This window comes from Plecotus auritus, assembly GCF_963455305.1.
Source record: "Plecotus auritus genome assembly, chromosome: 9".
Lineage (NCBI taxonomy): Eukaryota > Metazoa > Chordata > Mammalia > Chiroptera > Vespertilionidae > Plecotus > Plecotus auritus.
Window position 1 is genome coordinate 10,180,782 of NC_137783.1, and position 21,378 is coordinate 10,202,159.

The 21,378-nt window shown below is 39.9% G+C and overlaps 1 protein-coding gene across 8 annotated transcripts in view; it reads right to left on the reverse strand.

The window, feature by feature from the left end:
- Positions 1–4,889: 4,889 nt before the first annotated feature.
- TDRD1 (tudor domain containing 1) overlaps positions 4,890–21,378 on the reverse strand; it is a gene marked incomplete at both ends in the record, with an annotated part of 33,853 nt that continues 17,364 nt past the window's right edge. For 2 of the 8 annotated variants that reach the window (XM_080688412.1, XM_080688409.1), the window contains 11 exons: positions 7,284–7,376; positions 7,456–7,502; positions 8,359–8,586; positions 9,404–9,571; positions 10,549–10,665; positions 12,637–12,756; positions 13,453–13,728; positions 16,431–16,601; positions 17,373–17,483; positions 19,955–20,092; positions 20,684–20,926. In XM_080688412.1, coding sequence (XP_080544538.1) covers positions 7,284–7,376; positions 7,456–7,502; positions 8,359–8,586; positions 9,404–9,571; positions 10,549–10,665; positions 12,637–12,756; positions 13,453–13,728; positions 16,431–16,601; positions 17,373–17,483; positions 19,955–20,092; positions 20,684–20,926 — 1,712 coding nt within the window. Of the gene's footprint in view, positions 4,920–7,283; positions 7,377–7,455; positions 7,503–8,358; positions 8,587–9,403; positions 9,572–10,548; positions 10,666–12,636; positions 12,757–13,452; positions 13,729–16,430; positions 16,602–17,372; positions 17,484–19,954; positions 20,093–20,683; positions 20,927–21,378 lie in introns of those variants that run through there. The other 6 variants (XM_080688416.1, XM_080688413.1, XM_080688411.1 and 3 more) reach the window with 5 other exon arrangements.

The window sequence follows — 21,378 nt, forward strand, 5'->3', positions numbered from 1 at the left end:
CCTTAAAATTTTTTTTTTCTAAAAACGTTTCGTTTCTGTGGTTCTCAGTTGGTGTACAATCCTCCCAACATTGCCAGAGCAGCGTAATGCGTGCGCATGCGCACCCGTGCAGGGGAGCCTGCCTGCAGGGCTCAGTGCTGGGGGATGGGTGGCCACTGCCTCAGATGGACAGGTCCCATAGGAATGTAATGCAAGCCACATGGTAGTTTTAAACGCTCTAGTAGCCACATTTGAAAAGAAGTGAAAAGAAACAGGTGAATTTAATTTTAATAGTATTAACCCAGTTTATCCCTAGTATCTCAACATGTAAAGAAGATACAGGGTGTCCTCCCCCAAAAAGTATACACACTTTAACAGCTGATGGCTCAGTCTTGAAAAGGAAATGTATTTTAATAAACATTGCCTTTATAATTATTCAAAGTGTGTGTATACATTTGTGGGAGACCTTATAGAGATATTGTGTCGTCTAAAATTCTGCTGTCATTTGTTTACTGCACATCTCAGTTTAGATTCGCCACATTTTAAGTGCTCAGTAGCCACATGTGGTCAGTGGCCTCTGCTGCTCTGGACAGAGCGGGTTTGAGACGGGCAGCCCTCAAGTCCTGGTAAAGGTGGAAATGCCACAGCTGACAGCCTTCTCCCCCACCTTATGATTGGTTATTAACCTTTATCTGCACAGTTTTGCCTAATCAGGTTTACCTTAGAGAAGTCAAATTTCAATTCTAGACGTTTCTGAGAGCTTAACATCTTTAACTGGTGGCAAATTAAAATTTTATTCCGTGGTTAAGAAGTAACAGGTTAAACTATAAATAGTGGTGGAGATACCAGTTGCTTCAAACTCCTTCACATCCAAGAAGAATCCCTCTGTCCCAGGTGTCTGTGGGGAGGAGGGAAACGCAGACACCAGCTCGAGTGGTGAGTGGGAGGAGACTAGCAAGGCTGGAGGCTTTTAATACAGAGAGAAGATGGGCGGCTACTATTGTCCTCTTTCACAACCCCTCTTTTGTGGACTTGTGGGAACTTAAAAAAATAGTCACCACGAAGGACCATTATTCCAAAAGGCATGTGTTGTAAGCCCCTTGCTTCCAAGTTCTGGCCTTCTTCATCTTCATGGTCCCAGTGTCTGGTAACTCTACACAGTAAGTGCCCTTTTAAAATGTGAATTCAGTCCTAGCCGGTTTGGCTCAGTGGATAGTGTGTCAGCCTGCGGACCAAAGGGTCCCGGGTTCCATTCTGGTCAAGGGCACATATCTTGGTTGCAGGCTCCTCCCCAGCCAGGGCCCTGGTCAGGGCTCATGCAGGAGGCAACCAATTGATGTGTTTCTCTGTCTTTCCCTCCCTCTCCCACTCTCCCTAAAAATCAATGGAAAAAATATCCTCGGGTGAGGATTAACCACACACACACACACACACACACACACACACACACACTCAGTGAATTCATTCATGAATTTCCCTGTATGGCATGTTTCAATAGTAAACCACAAGGCGTGCAGGTGACTCTGAATTCCATGCAGAGGTCAGTGGAGACACCGGTGCAGTGGAAGGGCCACTGCTTAGGAGACAAGGAGGTCTGGGCTGTTGCTGGCTTTGTGGCAGAGAAAAGATGCTTACTTTTCGACTGCTCAGTTCCCTGGCCTATAAAATTAAAGACCGATGGGTTCCCATCTAGGAAAGCCCAATTCAAACTGTTTGCATCCAGTCCTCCACATGATGAAGGCAAGGAGGGGCATGTATGAAAAGGCCCAAAGCGGGGTACAACACAGAGGCAAAAAAATGGTGAATTTCCAGAACCCTCTTGTTGAGAAATGGGAGAACAGGAAATAATGAACCTTAAATGGCAAAGAAACCATCCCGGAGGACACAAAGGGCCTTCTTCCAAAGTGCCCCACAAGGTAGCAAATTAAGCCAGAGCCAGAATTAGGAAGGGGGGGAGGGGACTTGAAGTGGAACACCTGGGGCAGCGCGGGGCACAGACCCAAGGAACGGAAACACCGCCATCTCAGAGTTGAAGCCCCTTAGGTTTGGGGTAGGTACCAATGGTTCCAAGGCTTCAAGCCTACATACCAGTCCTTGACAGTGAGAAGAATTGTGCACAGGATCTCACTGGATATGCTTTTGGGAAATGGGATGCTTTCTGGCTGAATCAAGTACACGTGGAACGTCTGCGAGGGAGGCAAAGGCTCGGGTGACGTACGTTAGTCATCCAGTCAACACCCCAAACTGCATGAGCACTCTCCTTCAAACCGTTCCTGCTTCCGAGTGTTGTATCTGTATTTTCATGCACAGATGTGTGCCTCAGCAAAAGCCCTCGCTGAGTGTATTTCGAGAGGAATCCGGCTGCACCCCTGGAGGAGGCAGAGCGGGCTTCTTACAGTAATACGACTCCTAGTCCCTCTCACTTCCTGGAAGTCTCACATCACAAGAGGTGGGCACATCCTCCTCAAAAGGTTATCAGCTCAGGGTCTCGAGGGAAAAGGAAAGCACGGGAAAATGCATGAGGCTGGGCAGCTAAAGCCTTAGATGAACCCAAGGTTAGTAGGTTATCGGAAAGCTAATGGCAAGAACCTTCCTAGGGAAGTTAGACCGGGAACTTGCACCGTGTTCCAGGCAATGGAGAAAGTGCCAGTTCTTTGTGTGAGCTTCTCACAGCTCCCCCGGGGCCGATGGGCAGCCTGGAACGGAAGAAAGTCATCCTGCTGCTCCTTCGTAACTCATGTTTGGAACCACAGGCTACCTTCCAACTCCTTTTACCTGGAAAAACCAAACCAAACCACCCTGAAGAGCCTTTGTTTCTCAAGCAAGCACTGCTGGGGGCCAGTCTGCCTGCAGAACCCCCTGCACAGCGAGTAGCCCAGCTGTCACGCTTTGGCTAACCCCACGAGAGCTCCATTTGCCAAGGCCAGGCAGGTGTTGGTGATGAGCGCACTAGTCACACCAATGGTTCATGGTTCATTGCCAGCCTCAGGAGGACTCAGCCTCTCCTGGGATTTGGCAGCGTAGGGCCCTGCTGGTCAGGATCCTCACGTTACTGGTTTTCTGGAGTTCGCATTATGTAGCAAGAGAGCTCGATTTCAAATATAAGTCACCCTCATTCACAATGATGAGCCTTTTACATTCCTGGCTGCCCCAGCAAAAGAATTCTACCAAAAGAAAAGGCATAGGGAAGGGCTTTCCTCAAGGATTAAACAGGGAAAAGCCATTCTGTTCCGTTTTAATCCTTGATAGAAATCTCTCCCCTGGCAAAACGAATCCGATTTGTCTCAATATGTACATGGTCTCAGCTCTCGTCTACTTCTCTATGACTGAACTAGGTATTACGAGGGACAGGCAGGTGTGATGGGCCATACCTGGTCCTAATGAACAATAAATACAGCACATACCGCCTTGTTGGACACATAGCTAGGGCTCAGGAAATACTTGTTGAATTAATGTTAACTAAAATAGGAAAGTCTTAAGCCGACTCAGAAATAAGACCTGGTGGTCTGGTATGTTAATATGTGGATTAAACTAGCAGACGTTTATTTGTGAGACCAGTGCTACAGATTATATCAGTTCCTTTTGGGGAACAGGCACACAGCTGGACCACCAAATGATAGTGAACTCCATTCAGTTAAAACTGTTTGAATTGCAGTTTCCAGGAGCATATAGTACCCTGGAACCTGGTGAATTCTGACTTGGGTTGTTTAATGTGGTCTTTGACTTGCTTCCCTGACTTTCCAGAATAAAAAGGCAAATTTTGTAACTCTATGGTTTTCATTTGCACTTTCACTGCGGCTGGAATTGAACACACTAAGCACCTAGTGCTCCTACTATGTGCAAATGAGAAAAGAAAGTTAGCAAAATGCTGGCAATAAGAACACGAGGAATCTGGCAAAATGAAAAGATTTTATTGGGCAAAGCAGCATAAATTTTTATATAATGGGAGCACATCAATGTTTGAACAACTCTTTACATGAGGAAAAATTCCACTGAATCTAACAGATTAGTTGACACACATTATCAGTAAAAACAACATCAAAAAAGTCTTGTAAGTTTCTCTTTGAGTTGGTGAAAACATCTCCTGAGGTTGTCATAGGCTGCTACTTAAAATCACAAAAATTCTGACAGAAACTTAGGGCTGGCAGAAAAGTCAGTTGGCCATAATTCTGCACGTGAGTTTAGGTGAATTTACTATCATGTGCTTCTAATTTAGCTTAAATTGTTACCTGCATTTGTGCTTCAGAAAATGGCAAATAGAACGGCAAACTGTATCTTTAATAAAAATCTAAGTGGCTATGTAATGGCTGGCGAGAGCAGAAAGAGAACCTTCCTTCCCCAGCTGGAGTGGTCCAGAGCCCGAGGACAGACTGCGCCCAAAGGCCACAGCCGAGTGAGCCACGTCGCGATGGAGAGCAGCTGATGACCTCAGCAGGCACAAGGAAAGAGGAGCAGAGAATGGAGCAACAACAAACCAAAGAACCTTTATTATGTGCAGGAGACAGATGATGACAGGGATATTTTATTATAAAATACTTCGAACACACATAAAAGCCCAAAAGTAATAAAGCTCATGTATCCACCAACTAGACTTATCCAGTATTAATAGGGAGCCATATTTTCTTCAGTGCCTTTACGTAATAAAAAGTCCTATGTACAGTAGGAAGCCCCCATGTATCCCTTCCTGATATTTCTGTGAATTTGGTACAGATCTTCTATGCCAGGCTTATATATTTGGAAGGAAGAACTTGGAAAAATAAAACTACTCTACCTAATAGAAGAGCAGTAAGCACACAAAAGTGGAGGCATCAAAGGTCATTAAAGAAAACGTCAAAGAGAAAAGGTTCCGATAAACAAACACACAAGATGCTGTCCTTTCTCTCCTAGTCTAGCCTTCACTGTTTCCTCTCTCATAAGTGTTTATTTCCAACAGACTGTTTCTGAAAGAGAAAAATCAACTATCATTATGCCATATATAAAAACTTGGTCACCGTGGTTCTTAATTTCTATCTTAGGTACAAGCAAAACAAATATTCACTTTTAACTGCCAGTTAAAAAATTAACCACTACCATAACAGTGTAATGTGTTAATTATAGCTGCTTGTACTCCCCCTTCACAAACATAAAATACAGCTGTTTACACTCGCCTTCAACTCTAAAAATAGTTTACATTAACTTGTATGCTGAAGTACGTATTTATCACTTTTGAGCAAAAGGTTAGTTTTATGTTCTCAGCACCACATCACTCCTACAATTACTAACAAATTAAAACAAATTTCTCCAGAGATGATGAAACAAAATTAAAACATTTTCTCTATCTCTAGGAAGAATAACTTAAAGTATTAAATATTCAACTACATTTTCACTAGAATGCAGGAAATATACCTAAGTAACCATGTATGTAATTTTTTCTAATAATATAAACATAGTTTCATGCACTTCAGATTGATGGAACCTGAAAAGATATTGTAGCACAGCAGACAGGTAAGAAGCAGGGGGCAGCAGAGAGAAGTCAGCTTTGAGTCAGAAGACCTACTTTCCAGGCTGTGTGATTCTGGGCAACCATTTAACCTCTCTGAGCCTCAGCCTCCTCACCTATAAAATGGGGTCGTACTTTCTTTTCAAGGGTGCTGTGAAGATGAACTATGGGACTAGATGTAAAAGTCCCTTTTAAATAAAGCACCGCCCAAATATATGGTATTACAGTGTATTCAAATGTAGATAGAATATGTATTTATTCCCACAGTAGAAGAAAAGTCAATTCAACTACTATGCTTTAAATCAAGTGGTTTTTTTTAAAAAAGTAATGTCTTCAATCTATTCAGAAACAACAGAAAATACAGGTTTCATCTGAAGTGTGTGTAAGCATTCTCCGCAATCTTTAGAAAAAAGCATATACACAAATGAAAAGTAACAGAGCATGCAAGTTCATCAACTTGACTGGCACTAGCACTAAATTCCAGAAGTTCATGTCTTTGCATGTTCCTTAATCTATGAAATTAGAAGTATCATTAATGATTTTAAACCCAAGTACACAAAAAGCAGTTAGTATTACAACTCAATGCATGAGAAAGCACTGAAAGTTGTCATTGCAATTTTAAGTCAGCATTTGTTAAAAACAAACCAAAACTTGTAAAGGAACTAAATCATGAGAATCAAAACTGTTGATCTTGCATTAATGACATTTACCTTAGAACTTGGCTATACTTTCTTAAAAACAGAAACAAAACCATAGTAAGGAGAATGTTTGAGCCCAGCAGTTACCTACTTGAGGACTGTCACGCCCACAGAGACCCACAAAGACCAGTACAAGCTGTTTGCAAAAGGTCTGATATAAACTACACTTCAACCAACCAGAGTGCACACATTAAAACAGTCAAAAGATCCTTTGCTTTTGGCTGGAATTATATCTCTTTGAATTAAGTGGTAAGGACAACTTCCAACTGGCTGTTTACTGATCACAAATTATTTCTGAGGACTATTTTAGAACAAAGGATCCCAGATAGTAACAGGGAATAACAGCAGGGGAACTATTGTTTAAAACGCACCAATTTTGTCTTTTAACCACTAGAATCGCCACAGCCAAAAGAAAGGCGTATGTTTTGTTTTGAAATGCAATATACCATCAAGTGCAGCCCATTTTTCATTCTTGAACCCTTGGGACCTCCTCACAACAAGTGCTAAAATCCTGGCCAGTGTAGCTCAGTGGTTGAGCATCAACCTAGGAACCAAGAAGTCACCGGTTTGATTCCTGGTCAAAGCATATGCCTCGGTGCAGGTTCAATCCCCTGTGGGGAGTGTGCAGGAGGCAGCAGATCGATGATGTTTCTCTCTCATCAATGTTTCTATCTCTCTATCCCTCTCCCTTCCTCGATCTCTAAAAATCAGTAAAGACTTATTTTTTTAAAAAAGGCTAAACACTGTTATAGCAATGCACACAAGTGAGAGTTGATCTCACATCTAGACACAAAGTATTTTGGGCTACACTTTACATCACAGCAATTATTACGAGTCCCTCCACATATCAACACGAACACTCCCAAAAATCAAACAACATTAGGAAAGTTTGCTGCAACCTGAACACATACCCCTGGGCTCAGTTCCACTGGCAGTGTCAAAGGAAGATTACCCAATAAAACTTAGGAAAACAGCCAAAACATTACAACCAGGCCTCGGATCATTAGCTCACAAAATAAAGTACAGCCTCGCAGAGAGCTTTCACGCCAGCAGCTCTGCCCTGAGAACAGGGTGCAGGTGTCCGGCTACTGGTTACAGAGGTGGCAAAAACAGCAAATTTTACTTACTTAACTTCTTAACAACTTTTTCATTTCAATAAATTTATTTTGATTGGTTGGATTGTTTAAGAGGAAGAGAAGAATCTGTTCATGTTTTTCAACCTATGGGTGAAAAAAATAGTAGCGTTTAATTTCTCAAAATGTTAAAAGGTTAATTTCACTTAAAGAAAACTTTACCCACTTGTTTCTGTAATTCTGAGCAGCAGCAATTCATCCTGTTTGTCTTTTCTAAAAACAAATGCAGAAAGTCATTAGGTCACATACATGCAATATAAATAACAAAAATCCTAAAGTCTGAACATATGCAGATCTGCCCCTCCCCAGCCATGGGCTCCAACCACATAAGACTTGATCAATTAACTTTTTAAAAAAAATATGTTTCTTTATTGATTTCAGAGAGGAAGGAAGAGGTAGAGAGAGATAGAAACATCAATGATGAGAGAGAATCATTGATCAGCTGTCTCTCGCACGCCCCCCACTGGGGATCGAGCCCGCAACCCAGGCATGTGCCCTTGGCCACAATTGAACCTGGGACCCTTCAGTCTGCAGGCCAATGCTCTATTCACTGAGCCAAACTGGCTAGGGCTGATCAATTAACTTTTTGTTTGGGCTTCCATGCTATCTTAACTGTGTCCAGGGATTTTACCAAATTAATGCCCACGTCTCCAAGGTTTTAGGTCTTCTGCCTCTCATACATGGGGTATCTCTTTTTGGCTGAGGGCAGGCCTGCCAAATCATCATCTTATGAAATATCATAAGACCCAAGCTAAAAAACGTGGGTGTTTTTCACTTTCACCAGGATCAAAAGTAAACTGGAAGTAACTTTGAATGCCCAACATTTCAAACATTCTTTGCATCAATTCATGGACAATGCTGCTGAGCCTGATCTAAGGACAGTCTGGACTGGGTGGCCTGCTTCCATCCAGGGGGGTCCTCGAGGTGGCGTCAGGATCTGGAGCCCTACCACTAGGCTCACAGAGGAGGAGGGGAATGTGGCCACGGGGAGTACGGAAAGATGAGTTCAACTAAATTGACAGCGATTCTTAATTACACTTACATTTGTTATTACACTTGGAAAAAATACCTTTATTTAGAGCATTTTGCTTTTTAGATGTGATGTTTCTTGCCAGACCATACATCACCAGCTTATCAGTTAGACTGACAGCACCGTTCTCAGAGCTTTTCTCAACCGACACGGTATGAACATTCTTAGTGATTCCTTTTACAGAAAGCGTTACATTCTGATTCAACATGAAGTTTTTTAGTAGCTCTATTACTAGTTGAGAACAGCTTCCATTCAATTCCATTAGTCCTGGAAAAAATTACATATTAGAGTTAATCTTCAAGTCCCTTTAAAAAGGTAGTATTTAAATTATCTAAGGATAGTAAGGAAAAAGCTCACTGATTTTAGCTAGGTTTATGTATGCTTTGATGTACTACTGCTATTTGCTGCATTAAAAAAATAAAACTTAAGTACTCATTGATCCCTGTTGTGTGTCAAGCAGTAATCTAGGTCTGGAGGGTCCAAACCGACAAATGGTTGCCTCTGTGGACATATATTCATGTGGGAGAAGAAAACAGTAACAGTTTCCCAACTCTCCGAGTCAAAACCAAAGCAGACTCTGAGGCAATCAGTGTGTTCTTATCAGCGGGGACCTCCAGGTAAAGAAATCGGGAGTAAGTAAAAATCTCCTGTAATACTTCAGCACACTTTATACAAGTCCAAGGGAAGAGTTGAACATATGCAGATAATACTATGGGCAGTGTCATCTGAACGTCTCTGAAGACAGAGCGGTCACACAGCAGGAAGACCTCCAACAAGAGCAGTCAGGCGACCCCCAATCATCCTGGCCCTGCGACTTCCTAGTTTTGCAACCTGGGGCAAAACCACCTCTGAACCTGGACTCTATGAAACCATCTGTAAAACGAAGATGGACCAACTCAATATAGTTTTTGTGAGAATGAAAGAAAGAATAAAAGATAGATTTCTCTGTAAACTCTGCTTGATATTTAGAGATCTTGGCAGTTACTTGAAATACCTATTTGATTCAGACTTACTCGTAGAGCTATAGAACTAACAGGAAAAGCAACAACCCAGAGACACCCAAATTGGAAAGTGACTTGTCTACCTTCGAACGAACACTTAATAATTTGGAAAGGAAGTTCCAGGTGGCTGGCAGAGATTGGCTGCACTCTGCAAAGAGGCAGAGTTTCCACGTTTCCATAGTCCGCATAGATCACTTTTACCTCGGCCTCCGACACCACCAGAACAATAGCGCGGTACCAGAGATCATCACCTGAAAACATAATGGAATTTTTCAAACATGAGAGGTAACAGAAAATTCATCTTACATGTACCTTTTATCAGCTTCTGGAGGATGGAATATACCCAAATATTAGAGTAAATCAAAAGTAAGGGATTCCGAAAACAAGGGATCCCGATGACTGAGGGGGAGATCTAGCCAACAAGGTGGGGTGGGGGAGAAGTCCAAGAAACACAGGTGGGTGGTGTTGAAACAACTCCCAGAATGAGGGAGAAGGGAAAATTCCTGGATGATGGCTCAGGTCTGGAGGGCAAGCTGTCTAGAAAGGAGTAGTTCAGAAGGTTAAAGACACCTCGAATACAATAAAAGTTGATAAAAGTACATTAAGTGTTCACTGAATTTACACTAATGCAGAGAACTGGAGGTAATTAGTGAAAGTATACAGAACACTAGTAACAACAAAAAACACTACAAAAGAGAAATTTAATTATAGTATACCACATGGCTAGCTGTGAATAGTGTTTATACAACACTACTAGAGTAATAGAGAATACTTAACCTAACCAAAAATTATCACTTAGTTTCTCAAACTTAATTCATTCCGGAAGTCTATTCGAGAAGCGATTTGTTCAAAAACCGAATCATTTTTTCCCCATTAGAAATAATGTAAATTGAATTAATCTATTCCAGACCCCCAAATGATTCCCTGTTTTAACTTTTCTGATATACATGTCTAATGTACTGTTTAAGTGATAAACACCTATTGATCCACCATATAGAGTATTATCATCTAGAGCTGGTTATCTAGAAGTACTGACAGATTTTTAAATCTCTACCTACTCTTGCCTAAGTATAACTGTGGTTATGGAACAGAAAAGCTGAACAACCCCAATATTTGAATTAATTTAATTTCTCTATCTAACCAAATGAAATGTGCATCTTAAATAACAAGACCCACATCATCTCATGTGAAAGAGAACAGGAAAGTACTGTCCCTAGAAGAATCTTACTTGTGTATTGGGCGCAGCACGCATCTCCAGCTCTTGGTCTATAGGATGATCGCCTTGTCTGAGCATTGCAATATACTAACAGTTCAGTTGTCAATATATACAGTTTTTCCTGATCTTCTAAAATATATAAAAACAATCTTTTGTGAAAAAATTTTCAATACTATTATTATAGTATGCAAAACAATGTTAAATCTAATCACCAAAAAAAAACCCTCTGTATGTATTTAAATATACATTTATTTTTACAAAATAAATAAAACCCTATTGGTCATCTTGTGCCGCAGGGATGCAATAGTGGGAGGGGGCAAGAAGGAAGCCTGTGGAGACTAATGTCTTGCTTGGGGTTGCTATACAAGGGTATTCACACTTATGAAAAATTATTAAGCTGTATTTTTACAATTGTTTGGTGTGCTTTGCAGAGAGTGTGTTATACAGGCATACCTGGTTCTATAGCGCTTCCGATATTGTGTTTTTTACAAACTGAAGGTAAGACCCTCCACCAGCAAAAAGCTTACAACTTGTTAAAGGCTCAGATGACAGCATTTTTTTTTTAGCAATAAAGTATTTTTCAATTAAGATATGTACATTATCTTTTTAGAAATAAAGCTATTGAATACTTAATAGACTACAGTATAGTATAAACAATATTTTTATATGCATTGGGAAGCAAAATTCGTGCGACTTGCTTTAGGGCTATATTCACTTTATTGCCGTGGTCTGGAGTTGAACTGCATCATCTCTGAGGTATGCCTCCAGTTAATAAAAGAAATACTTCCAATTTGTCATACTACTAGTATATGTTATCAGGATTGAATAATCCTAAACCCTTGCTTTCTACTCTACAGATTAAAGATAATTATTTGTAATATTAGAGATAAATTTAAGTAGTTATTGGTATCACAATTCTAGGTCTGACAATTTGAAACAAAGGTTTATTTTCTTCAGCCTTTAAGTACCTGCAAATTATTTTGAAATAGCCACCACCCAACTTGCACTAACTCACCTTCTACACTATAAGGATACACTCAAACAACACTGACAAGAAGCCTTAATTGTAAACTTCCAAGAAACAAAAAAGGAAAATTAAAAATACTTATACGCTACTCTTCTTCACGATTAGGTCCAGTTTAAACCGTTCTCTAAGTTTCTAAAGATACAGTAACACTATGATTACAGACAGAATACAAAGTACTTTTTTTTATATTTAAATATATTTCTTTATTGATTTCAGAGAGGAAGGGAGAGGGATAGAGAGATAGAAACATCAATGATGAGAGAGAATCATTGATCGGCTGCCTCCTGCACACCCCCTACTGGGGATTGAGCACACAACCTGGGCATGTGCCCTTGGCTGGAATCGAACCTGGGACACCTCAGTCCACAGGCCGACGCTCTATCCACTGAGCCAAACCGGCCAGGGCACAAAGTACTCTTTGAATATAAAAAAGTTTTGTTTCAAATTCTTCAATGGCCCTGGCCGGTGTGGTTCAGTGGTTAGAGTGTCAGCCTGCTGACCAAAGGGGTCACAGGTTTGATTACCTCGGTTGCAGGTTCAATCCTGGGCCCCAGTCAGCACACAAGCAGGAGGCAACCAATCAATGTGTGTCTCTCATGTCCATGTTTCTGTTTCTCTCTCTTCCTTCCTCTCTCTCTCTCTCTCTGCCCCAGCCCCACCTCTCCCTCTCTTCCACTCTGAAACAATCAATGGAAAAAATATCCTCCGGTGAGGATTAAAAAAAAATTCTCTTAATTGGCTGTTGAACATTAACTTGGTAAACACAATTGAACACAATGCATTTAAACAAGAAGTTATACAGTAATCAAGACATTGTTTTGTTATAAAAAACTGTAGATTATCAAGTCTAGGCTGAACAGGTGCTGAATGCAGGGCATTCTATTTATGTTCACACTTGCGCTTTTATTCGTAAATCTGCCTGAAGTGCTAATAAGATCAATTCTTCCTTAAAACCTTGAGTGAGACAAAATCGTTACCCTCCTCCTCCCCATTTCCTAATGAGTTCAGATAAGCACTTTCATTTTACAGTTAAGAAGGTTAGCATAAATGGGTCTCAAATTTTAATTTCTTACCCGGCATGTCATTTGGCAGAGCATAAAATAAGTTTGGGTTTATGATTTCTAGTATGCTGGCTTGTACAGTTTTATCAACTGGCAATTCTATTGTCCTCCACTGCTGAGCTAAAGAGATGGCTGAAAACATACCAAACACAGGTCTCCATGAAACAGGTCCAATTCAATATTCTTTCCCAGTAATGTCTTTATTCACTCAGTTTTTTTCATCAACATTCCCAAATTCCCAAAATAAATATCTGTATTTTCATAAAACAATCTATTCAATTTGAGGGATTTTGTGGGTGTTACAAAAAAATATCCAATCTGTAATGAGAACACTTGAACCACTGCACTCCTGTAGTATTGTGTTTCTGTAATATATTTCCACTTCTGTAGTATATTTAGTATCATTCTTAAAATGTCTTCAAACATTAAGGGATACACAACTGTATGATGCAAGTTTACCTAATAAGTAACTATATTAAAAATGAGTACAGTGTTTGCTGAAAAAAACCATCATGTTTCAATAAATTAATATTAAATTAACTTCAACTAGAGGCCCGATGCATGAAATTCATCAGAGTAGGCCTTCCTTTCCCTGGCTGCCTGCACAGCTTCCCTTGCAGCCCCGGCTTCGTCCAGAAGGATGTCCGGTCTAATTAGCATATTAAGCTTTTATTATTATAGATAGCCTATTACAAATCTACATTAATCTATCTCCACAAAGCATATTTCTACAGGAAAATTGTATCCTTCAGAATAGAAAAATTTTCATAGCCTATGAAAACAAAGGATAACACAAATTTAAATAAATAAATGGCTTAAAAATGTTACCTTGATGCCCTGGGGTTTCAACCTGAAGATCATGTTTATTGACAGGTCTGTTTGTTGCCCAGTCTTTCTGCGGTGAACTGGCTTTTATAACCAGATGTTCCTCAATGAGAATATCACTAATTATTCTGGGATAACAAGTGGAGAGATCGGTGAGCTCAAGTCCCACTCCATTTTCAGAGATTTCAACCACTCGGGCTTGGAGTTTTATCCCTGCAACGCACATCTGAAATTTTGCTATGGCTTCCTTAGTCCAGTGTTTGTTTCTAGGCTGTATATCTGGCAAATATATACAGAACAGCATTAAAAAGAATTCTGTGCTGTATTTATTTTCTTTATTGATTAAGGTATTACATATGTGTTCTTATCCCCCTTTGCCCCCCACCCCCCCACTCATGCCCTCACCCCGCTGGTGTCTTTGTCCATTGGTTAGGCTTACTAGTATATGCCACGCTGTATTTTTGCTTCAGGTCAGCAATGTTGAAGATCTTTTGCCAATACTCAATTCTGTATCTATACACCCTGCATATCTGACTTACCAATAATGCATTTGCAAATTTACCACTCAGTATCTTTCCTTCCTTTCCTCCTAATGTGTCTTTACCTGGCATTTTCCCGATAGGCAAAAATAGAATTATTACTTCTTAACTTCTTTAAAAATATATTTTTATTGATTTCAGAGAGGAAGGGAGAGGGAGAAAGAGATAGAAACATCAATGATGAGAAAGAACCATTGATCAGCTGCCTTTGGCACACCCCACACTGGGGATCAAGCCCACAACCCAGGCATATGCCCTTGACCAGAATTGAACCTGGGACCCTTCAGTCCTCGGGCCAACGCTCTATCCACTGAGCCAAACCAGCTAGGGCTATTATTACTTTTAGAAGCCATTTTTTTTTAAATATATTTTATTGATTTTTTACAGAGAGGAAGAGAGCAAGGGAGAGGGATAGAGAGTCAGAAACATCGATGAGAGAGAAACATTGATCAGCTGCCTCCTGCACGCCCCCCACTGGGGACGTGCCCGCAACCAAGGTACATGCCCTTGACCGGAATCGAACCTGGGACCCTCGAGTCCGCAGGCCGACGCTCTATCCACTGAGCCAAACCGGTTTTGGCTAGAAGCCATTTTTATGTTCTGTTACAAACAATGATGAGTGACCAATTATACCAGTAAAAAAAAAAAAAAAAAAAGATGTCAACCACATAATTCACCTTTGTGAAGAGTTTTCCAATAATTTCAAAATGTCATTTTAAGCTACTTAGCAAAGAATTCTTTTTCTTTGCTAATTTTGGCTTATACCCTATTCTTAACAGTGATTCTCAAACTTCAGTGTACATCTGGATAACCTAGAGGGCTTGTTAAAACAGATTTAGGGACCCCACCCAAGAGTTTCCAATTTAGTAGCAGGTCTTGAGTGGGGAATGAGAATCTGCATTTTTAAGTTCTCATGTTGCTGCATCTGGTTTGGGGGCCACATATTAAGAACACTGACATAAAACGTAGTAATTAAAAACAATAATCTGAAACATACTTACTGTAAATTAAGTAGAAAGAAAACAGATAAGCAAAAGAACAAATGAAAAGCATCTATGCTTCCAGACAGACCACTGTTAACATTTTGGTATCCAACCTTCCACAGTTTTAAGGGAAATACACACATGAACATATATACTCATATTTCTTTTTTAAATAAATATTTATAATAATAATAACTATTATGGGTATAACAGTGCCCAGACACTGTGAAGTGCTTTTTATACTTTTACTAGTGGCCTGGTACATGAAATCCATGCACATTAAAAGGTAATTAACTAGAGGAAATATTTTAATATTGCTATTTGCCCTTTCTCTATAATGGAAGTATCAGAGGTGAAAGAAAATTAGTAAAATGTATATGAAAATCTCCCTCCTGTGAGTCTGGGGGACACCGCAGGACCCAGAGTCAAGGCCCCGCCCACCCACGCCTCAAAATCACGTGAGACCCAGACCCAGCTGGCCCGACCTCCATCAAGCCCCACAGGGCGGGGGGCACAGCCTCAGGTCCCCAGGCCCGGTGCCGGGCAGGGGGCACAGCCTCAGGTCCCACATCAAGCCCTGCCGGGCTGGGGGTGCAGCCTCAGGTACCCCGTCAAGCCCCGCTGAGACTCGGGGGGGCACAGCCTCAGATTCCCCAGTGCCGGGGTGGGGGGCACGGCCTCAGGTCCCCCGGCCCCAGCTCGAAGGCGGGAGGACCATTTGCATATTAGCTCTTTATTATATAGAATCTCTTTGAGGAAGGTACTGTTACTGTGCAGGGGACGAAATGAGAGCACAGAGTTTAAACAGTTCGGTGGAGGTCTCATGGCTGGGAGGGAGCAGAGCTGGTCCCAGAGTCCGTCCTCTTAGTTACAATGCTATGCTGCATCTCCTTATAACTGCTTTCTTCACTTAAATCATGAACAATTCTTATATCAATGACACACATTTAACCTCCTTTTAATGACTATGTAATAACAAACAGTAAAATAGGACCTTCTGAGTGCCAGACCCTGTTCTGAACATTCCTTTAATCCTCACAACAACCCCATGAACCAGACACTACCATTATCCATTGTATGGAGCATCATTTAACCCATCTTCTCTTACTATTTAGGTTGATTTGCTTTTATTAACAGCAGTAGAATGAGTTTCCTTGTAGGTGAACTTTGTAAAATTCCAGGATTAGTTTTCTGGGATAAATTATTGGAAGCAAAATACGTTCATGAGAAGACATCCATTTTCCCACCCATCACAGTACAGAAAAGCAGCTGCTTTCCTACTCTGACATCGACAGGCAGTCTGGCCAGTATCTTTAAAAATACATTTTGAAATTTTATATTATAAAGTAAGATCTTCTAACTTACACAAAATATTAAAATTATAGATATTAATACTTAGATGTTTATGCACTCTAAGTATTAGGAGACAGTAGAGAAAATTTCTTACTCTACATCATACCTACTAACCAACACTGTATCCCTTGAAATGGAAGTGTTAAGAATTCAGAGGGGATCATTTGGAGTTCATCTGCAGTAACTTCTTCAATGTTTCCATAATCCACAAAATGTACTTTAATGTTTCCATTCGGTACAATTTCCTTGACTAAAGCACGATACCAACTGCCATCACCTAGGTTTAACACAAAGGTTATAACATGGAAGGTGTATCTTGAAAAAGACATCATTTGTCTAGCAGCTAATAAACCTGCTCTCTTCCACAGATGATGCCTTTAGCTTTCATTCACTACAAGAATACTCAAAATCAATTTTTAGAATACCTCCAAAATTTTTATAGCACCACACTTTTCCATCTAATATAAAGATTTCATTCATCACCTATCCTTAAATTATCAGAATGTAAAGGTAAATGTAAGCATGTCTGTTAATCTGGAAGACTTAAAATACTCTCACTACTACTGACAAATTATATTAATTGTTATTAGTAAAGCAATATAAAAAGTAAATAGAAAAAGTCTTGCAATGAAATTAAGATATTTCATTAAATTTATCTTCAAAATAAATAAGCACAGGTGACCAGAAAAAACAATAAATCTACAGTGGACAGGTTTTCCATTATCTAATTTATTTTAGTATTATCAGAAATTTTGGAAAGAAAAGCATTTAACCAAGTTTAAGTATGAAAGTATTATTTGGAAGTTCCTGGTCAAAGAGAGAAGAAAAAACATCTTAAGCATTCACTTAATGTCAAGTGTGAAAAAATATTTGCTTAAACATCAGAAAGAAAATAGACATTAAAAATAAGGGTTGATGAAACCCATATAATTTTATTAAGCAATGTCACCCCAATACATTCAATAAAAATTTAAATTTAAAAAAAGGGGTTGAATGTCAAGAAACAAAAGGTTCTGGTAAAGTCAAGATTGCACCAACTGCAACTTACCTGAAAAAAAAGCACAACAAGGTTGCCCTATTTCTGCCTTAAAGTCATTAGACAACTTCTGCTGGCAAAGTTCTGCTAGTGATTTGTTCAAATCATTGAGTTTCTTTAAAGCTGAAAATACAATACACATGCAGCATTTAATATTTTTTAAAAATGCAGAATACAGATTTTTCTTTAAAGCTAAAAAATGTTTTAATCATACAATCTCAGGTATATCCCCAAACAACTATTAAGTACACCAAATGCTTTTCCCTTTTCATTAAAAACTGGGCAAATTTGCCAATCAATCATTCTCTTTCATCACTGATGTTTCTCTCTCTCTCTCTCCCTCTCTCTTCCTCTGTGTGTGTGTGTGTGTGTGTGTGTGTGTGTGTGTGTGTGTGTGTATATATATGTATGTATGTATATATACATATATATAAATAAAAAATGACAACTGGGCAAATTTTAAGTCATTATTTAGTTAATCTTCCCAGTAAACCCCATGCCAACGATTTACTGAGCACAGTGACAAGACTAGGGCATTGTCATCAGTATACAGCAGCAAGATGTTCACTACAGAGGAAGCTCAGTGATGTGTGCTCAGCAACTCTCTGTACCATCTTAGCAGCTTTTCTGTAAATCTCAATTGTTCCACAACAGAAAGTATATTAGAAAAAGAACAGAGAAAACACTATGTGAACTGATATCCAAGACAGAATGAGAGAAGAAAGCAAACTGCAAAAATAATATACAGACAGTACTTTATCATTTATGCCTACATAAAAGGAATATGTACACTTATATAAGCAAATGTATAGAGTATGTACTTCTGAAAAGGTATTAAGAAAATCGAGCCCTAGTCAGTTTGGCTCAGTAGATAGGGCGTCAGCCTGTGGACCAAAGGGTCCCGGGTTTGATTCTGGTCAAAGGCAGGTACCTTGGTTGCAGGCTCCTCCTGGCCCAGGCCCTGGTTGGAGCTCATGCAGGAGGCAACCAATAGGTAGGTGTGCTTCTCTCACATCGATGTTTCCCTCAGCCTTTCCTTCTCTCTTCCACTCTCCCTAAAAACCAATGGAGAAATATCCTCGGGCCAGGAATAACAACAACAACAAATTCAGAAGAGGAAATAGAAAACTTACTTTCCTGTACATATTTAAAAAAAATGATTTTAGAGAGAAAGGGAGAGAGGGAGGGAGAGAGAAAAACACTGATTTTGTTGTTCCACTTATTTATGCATTCATTGATTCACAATGCTCTAACCAACTGAGCTACCTGGCCAGGGCTCCACTAAATACTCTTGTAACTTTTGGCGACTGCTGAACTAGAACACTTACCATATTCACTTTCAGCCTTCACTGACCCACGCTGAAAATATACATACCCTTTAAGACAGCGGTCACCAACCGGTGGTCCGTGGAACACTGGTGGTCCGTGAGATCCGAAAGGTTGGGGACCGCTGCTTTAAGACATACACTGAGTGGCCAGATTATTATGATCTCTGAATGCGTAATAATCTGGCCCCTCAGAGAGAGAGAGAGAAAGAGAGAGAGAGAGAGAGAGAGAGAGAGAGAGAGAGAGAGAGAGAGAGAGAGTGTGTGTGTGTGTGTGTGTGTGTATTAGAGGCCCGGTGCATGAATTCGTGCATGGGTGGGGTCCAGCCAGCCTGGCCAGGGGGAGGGGACATGGGTGGTTGGCCAGCCTGCCTGCTGGTTGAACTCCTGGTCAAGAGGACAATTTGCATATTAGCCTTTTATTATATAGGATATATACTGAGTGCCCAGATTATGCGTTCAGAGATCATAATAATCTGGCCACTCAGTGTAGCTAGTAAGTTCATTCCTAGGAATATAATCAATGGAAACACATGCACATGTGCACTAAATTTGAGAGTATTCATATAAACATTATTTATAGCTCAAAACTAGAAACAGCCCAACATCCAACAGCAGAAATAATAAACTGCAGTATATTCATACAGTAAAACACTATGCAGCAACAAAAAAAAACAAGCCACAGTTACATGTAAAAATGATGGCCAGTTTTAAAAAACAATGTAAAGAAAACCAGCACTAAAGAGTGCATATTATATCATTCCATTTATATGAAGTTCAAAGCCAGAAAAAACCAACCTATGCTAGTAGAAGGCAGGCTAGTATTTACTTTTGAAAGAGAGAAGGGGTAGTGATAGGAAGACATGAAGGAAACTTCTGGGTTACTAGCAATACTTTATTACTTGGCCTAGATGTTGGTTATACAAGTGTTTTGACTTTGTGATAATTTATGTCACACTCTTATTTGTGCACTTACATATATGTTGTATTTCAATGAAACCAACAATTAAATTTAAATTTCAAAACTGAATTTAGGAGACATTTTATGAAATCTAAACTGGTTTAAATATAAGGAGAGATGCTGGAAATAGAAACAAGGGCTTAAACTGGAAATAAAAGGCAACAACTAAGTTTAACCACATCTTTCCTGGAGGTACAAATACCCACTTGGCCCTTCTTGGAAAGAGTATTTTTATCACTCAGTAAACTCACCTTGAGTTATTATCTACACCAACGTATCTGTGAAAAAATATAAATGAGTCAACTTACCATCCTCTTTAAGCACATGACAATAAAATTCTCCAGGACTATGTATCACACAGACCACAACATCTACTGTTTGGTCGACAGCAAGGGCAACCCATGTCCATGCCAATGGGTTTAGTTTTGCTTCTACACCCAAGGGAGCTGTGAAAATAAATGAACATTTTGTAAAACCAAATGGTCTGAGAAATCTGCTTTGGAAGAACTGAATTTTCAATGATTCTCTTATGAATTCATAGGAAAGTTGAGTATTACCATCAACCATTACTACCTTCAGTACATTTCACATTTCAAATTCATTCACATTTCTGACTGACCTTCAGCAGCCAGTGACCCATAAAACTTTCAACAAATATTCAGTTCCCAAACAACTCTTACATGTATTTAGACCAATACTTGATTTAAAAAGACAACAAGTACTCAACATAATTCTTTAATATTTTACTGTATTGATTTTAGAGAGAGAAAGGAAGAGGGATAGAGAGAGAGAAACATCGATGAGAAACAAAAATTGGCTGCCTCCCTGCACAACCGCTACTGGGGATCGAGCCTACAACCCGGGTATGTGCCCTGACCAGGAATCAAACTGGTGATGTCTTAGTTCATGGTTACACGCTCTACCACTGATCCACACCGGCCAGGCAACGTAATTCTTTTTGAACATATGAAAACCTACATATTCACAAAACCATCTGAACTCCAGCCTGAACATTGTCTGATTGACATTTTACTTACCACTGGCTTCTTTCATGTCACTGAGCTTCTCTATCACTATCCCCTTTTCCCGGACAGTGAAGCCTGCATCTATGAGAACTTCAGTAACACTTATGTGAGGTGTCATGGATTTATCTATAAGCTCCACCACGGAACTGTTCTCCAACTTGTCCACCACTTTCACCGTGATCATTGTGTTCTGTACAGTTTTTCTCATTAGACCAATAGCTTCTGGAGTCCAAATTCCTAATGATGGCTTTACTCCTAACAAAGAATTTTTTTAAAGGATGTTAAAATATTTCTTACAGCAAGCACTTAGAAATTCAGCTTCAAATTTCCACAAAGGTAAACTTAAGTAATCCGTGACAAACACTGGAACTGAAAAGTTCCATCTAAGCAGAAAGATTCTCTAAACATGAAAATGAAGGCAAAATTACAAAGAAAAAGCCTGTAAAAACCTTCTACAGTTCTATGTAAAAAAACACACATAATTCCACTGATACGAAATGTCCAGAAAAGCAAATCTGTAAAGACAGAAAGCAGATTCCTGGTTGCCTGGGGAGCAAGGATTAACTATACAGTAGGTCCTCGGGTTACGTCGGAGATCTGTTCCTACCGTACCATGTAACGCGATTTTCGCCGTAAGTCGGAACCCACCTACATAAGCACTCACATGGAGCACATACACAGCAGTAATAAAGTGAAACAGTAAAAAA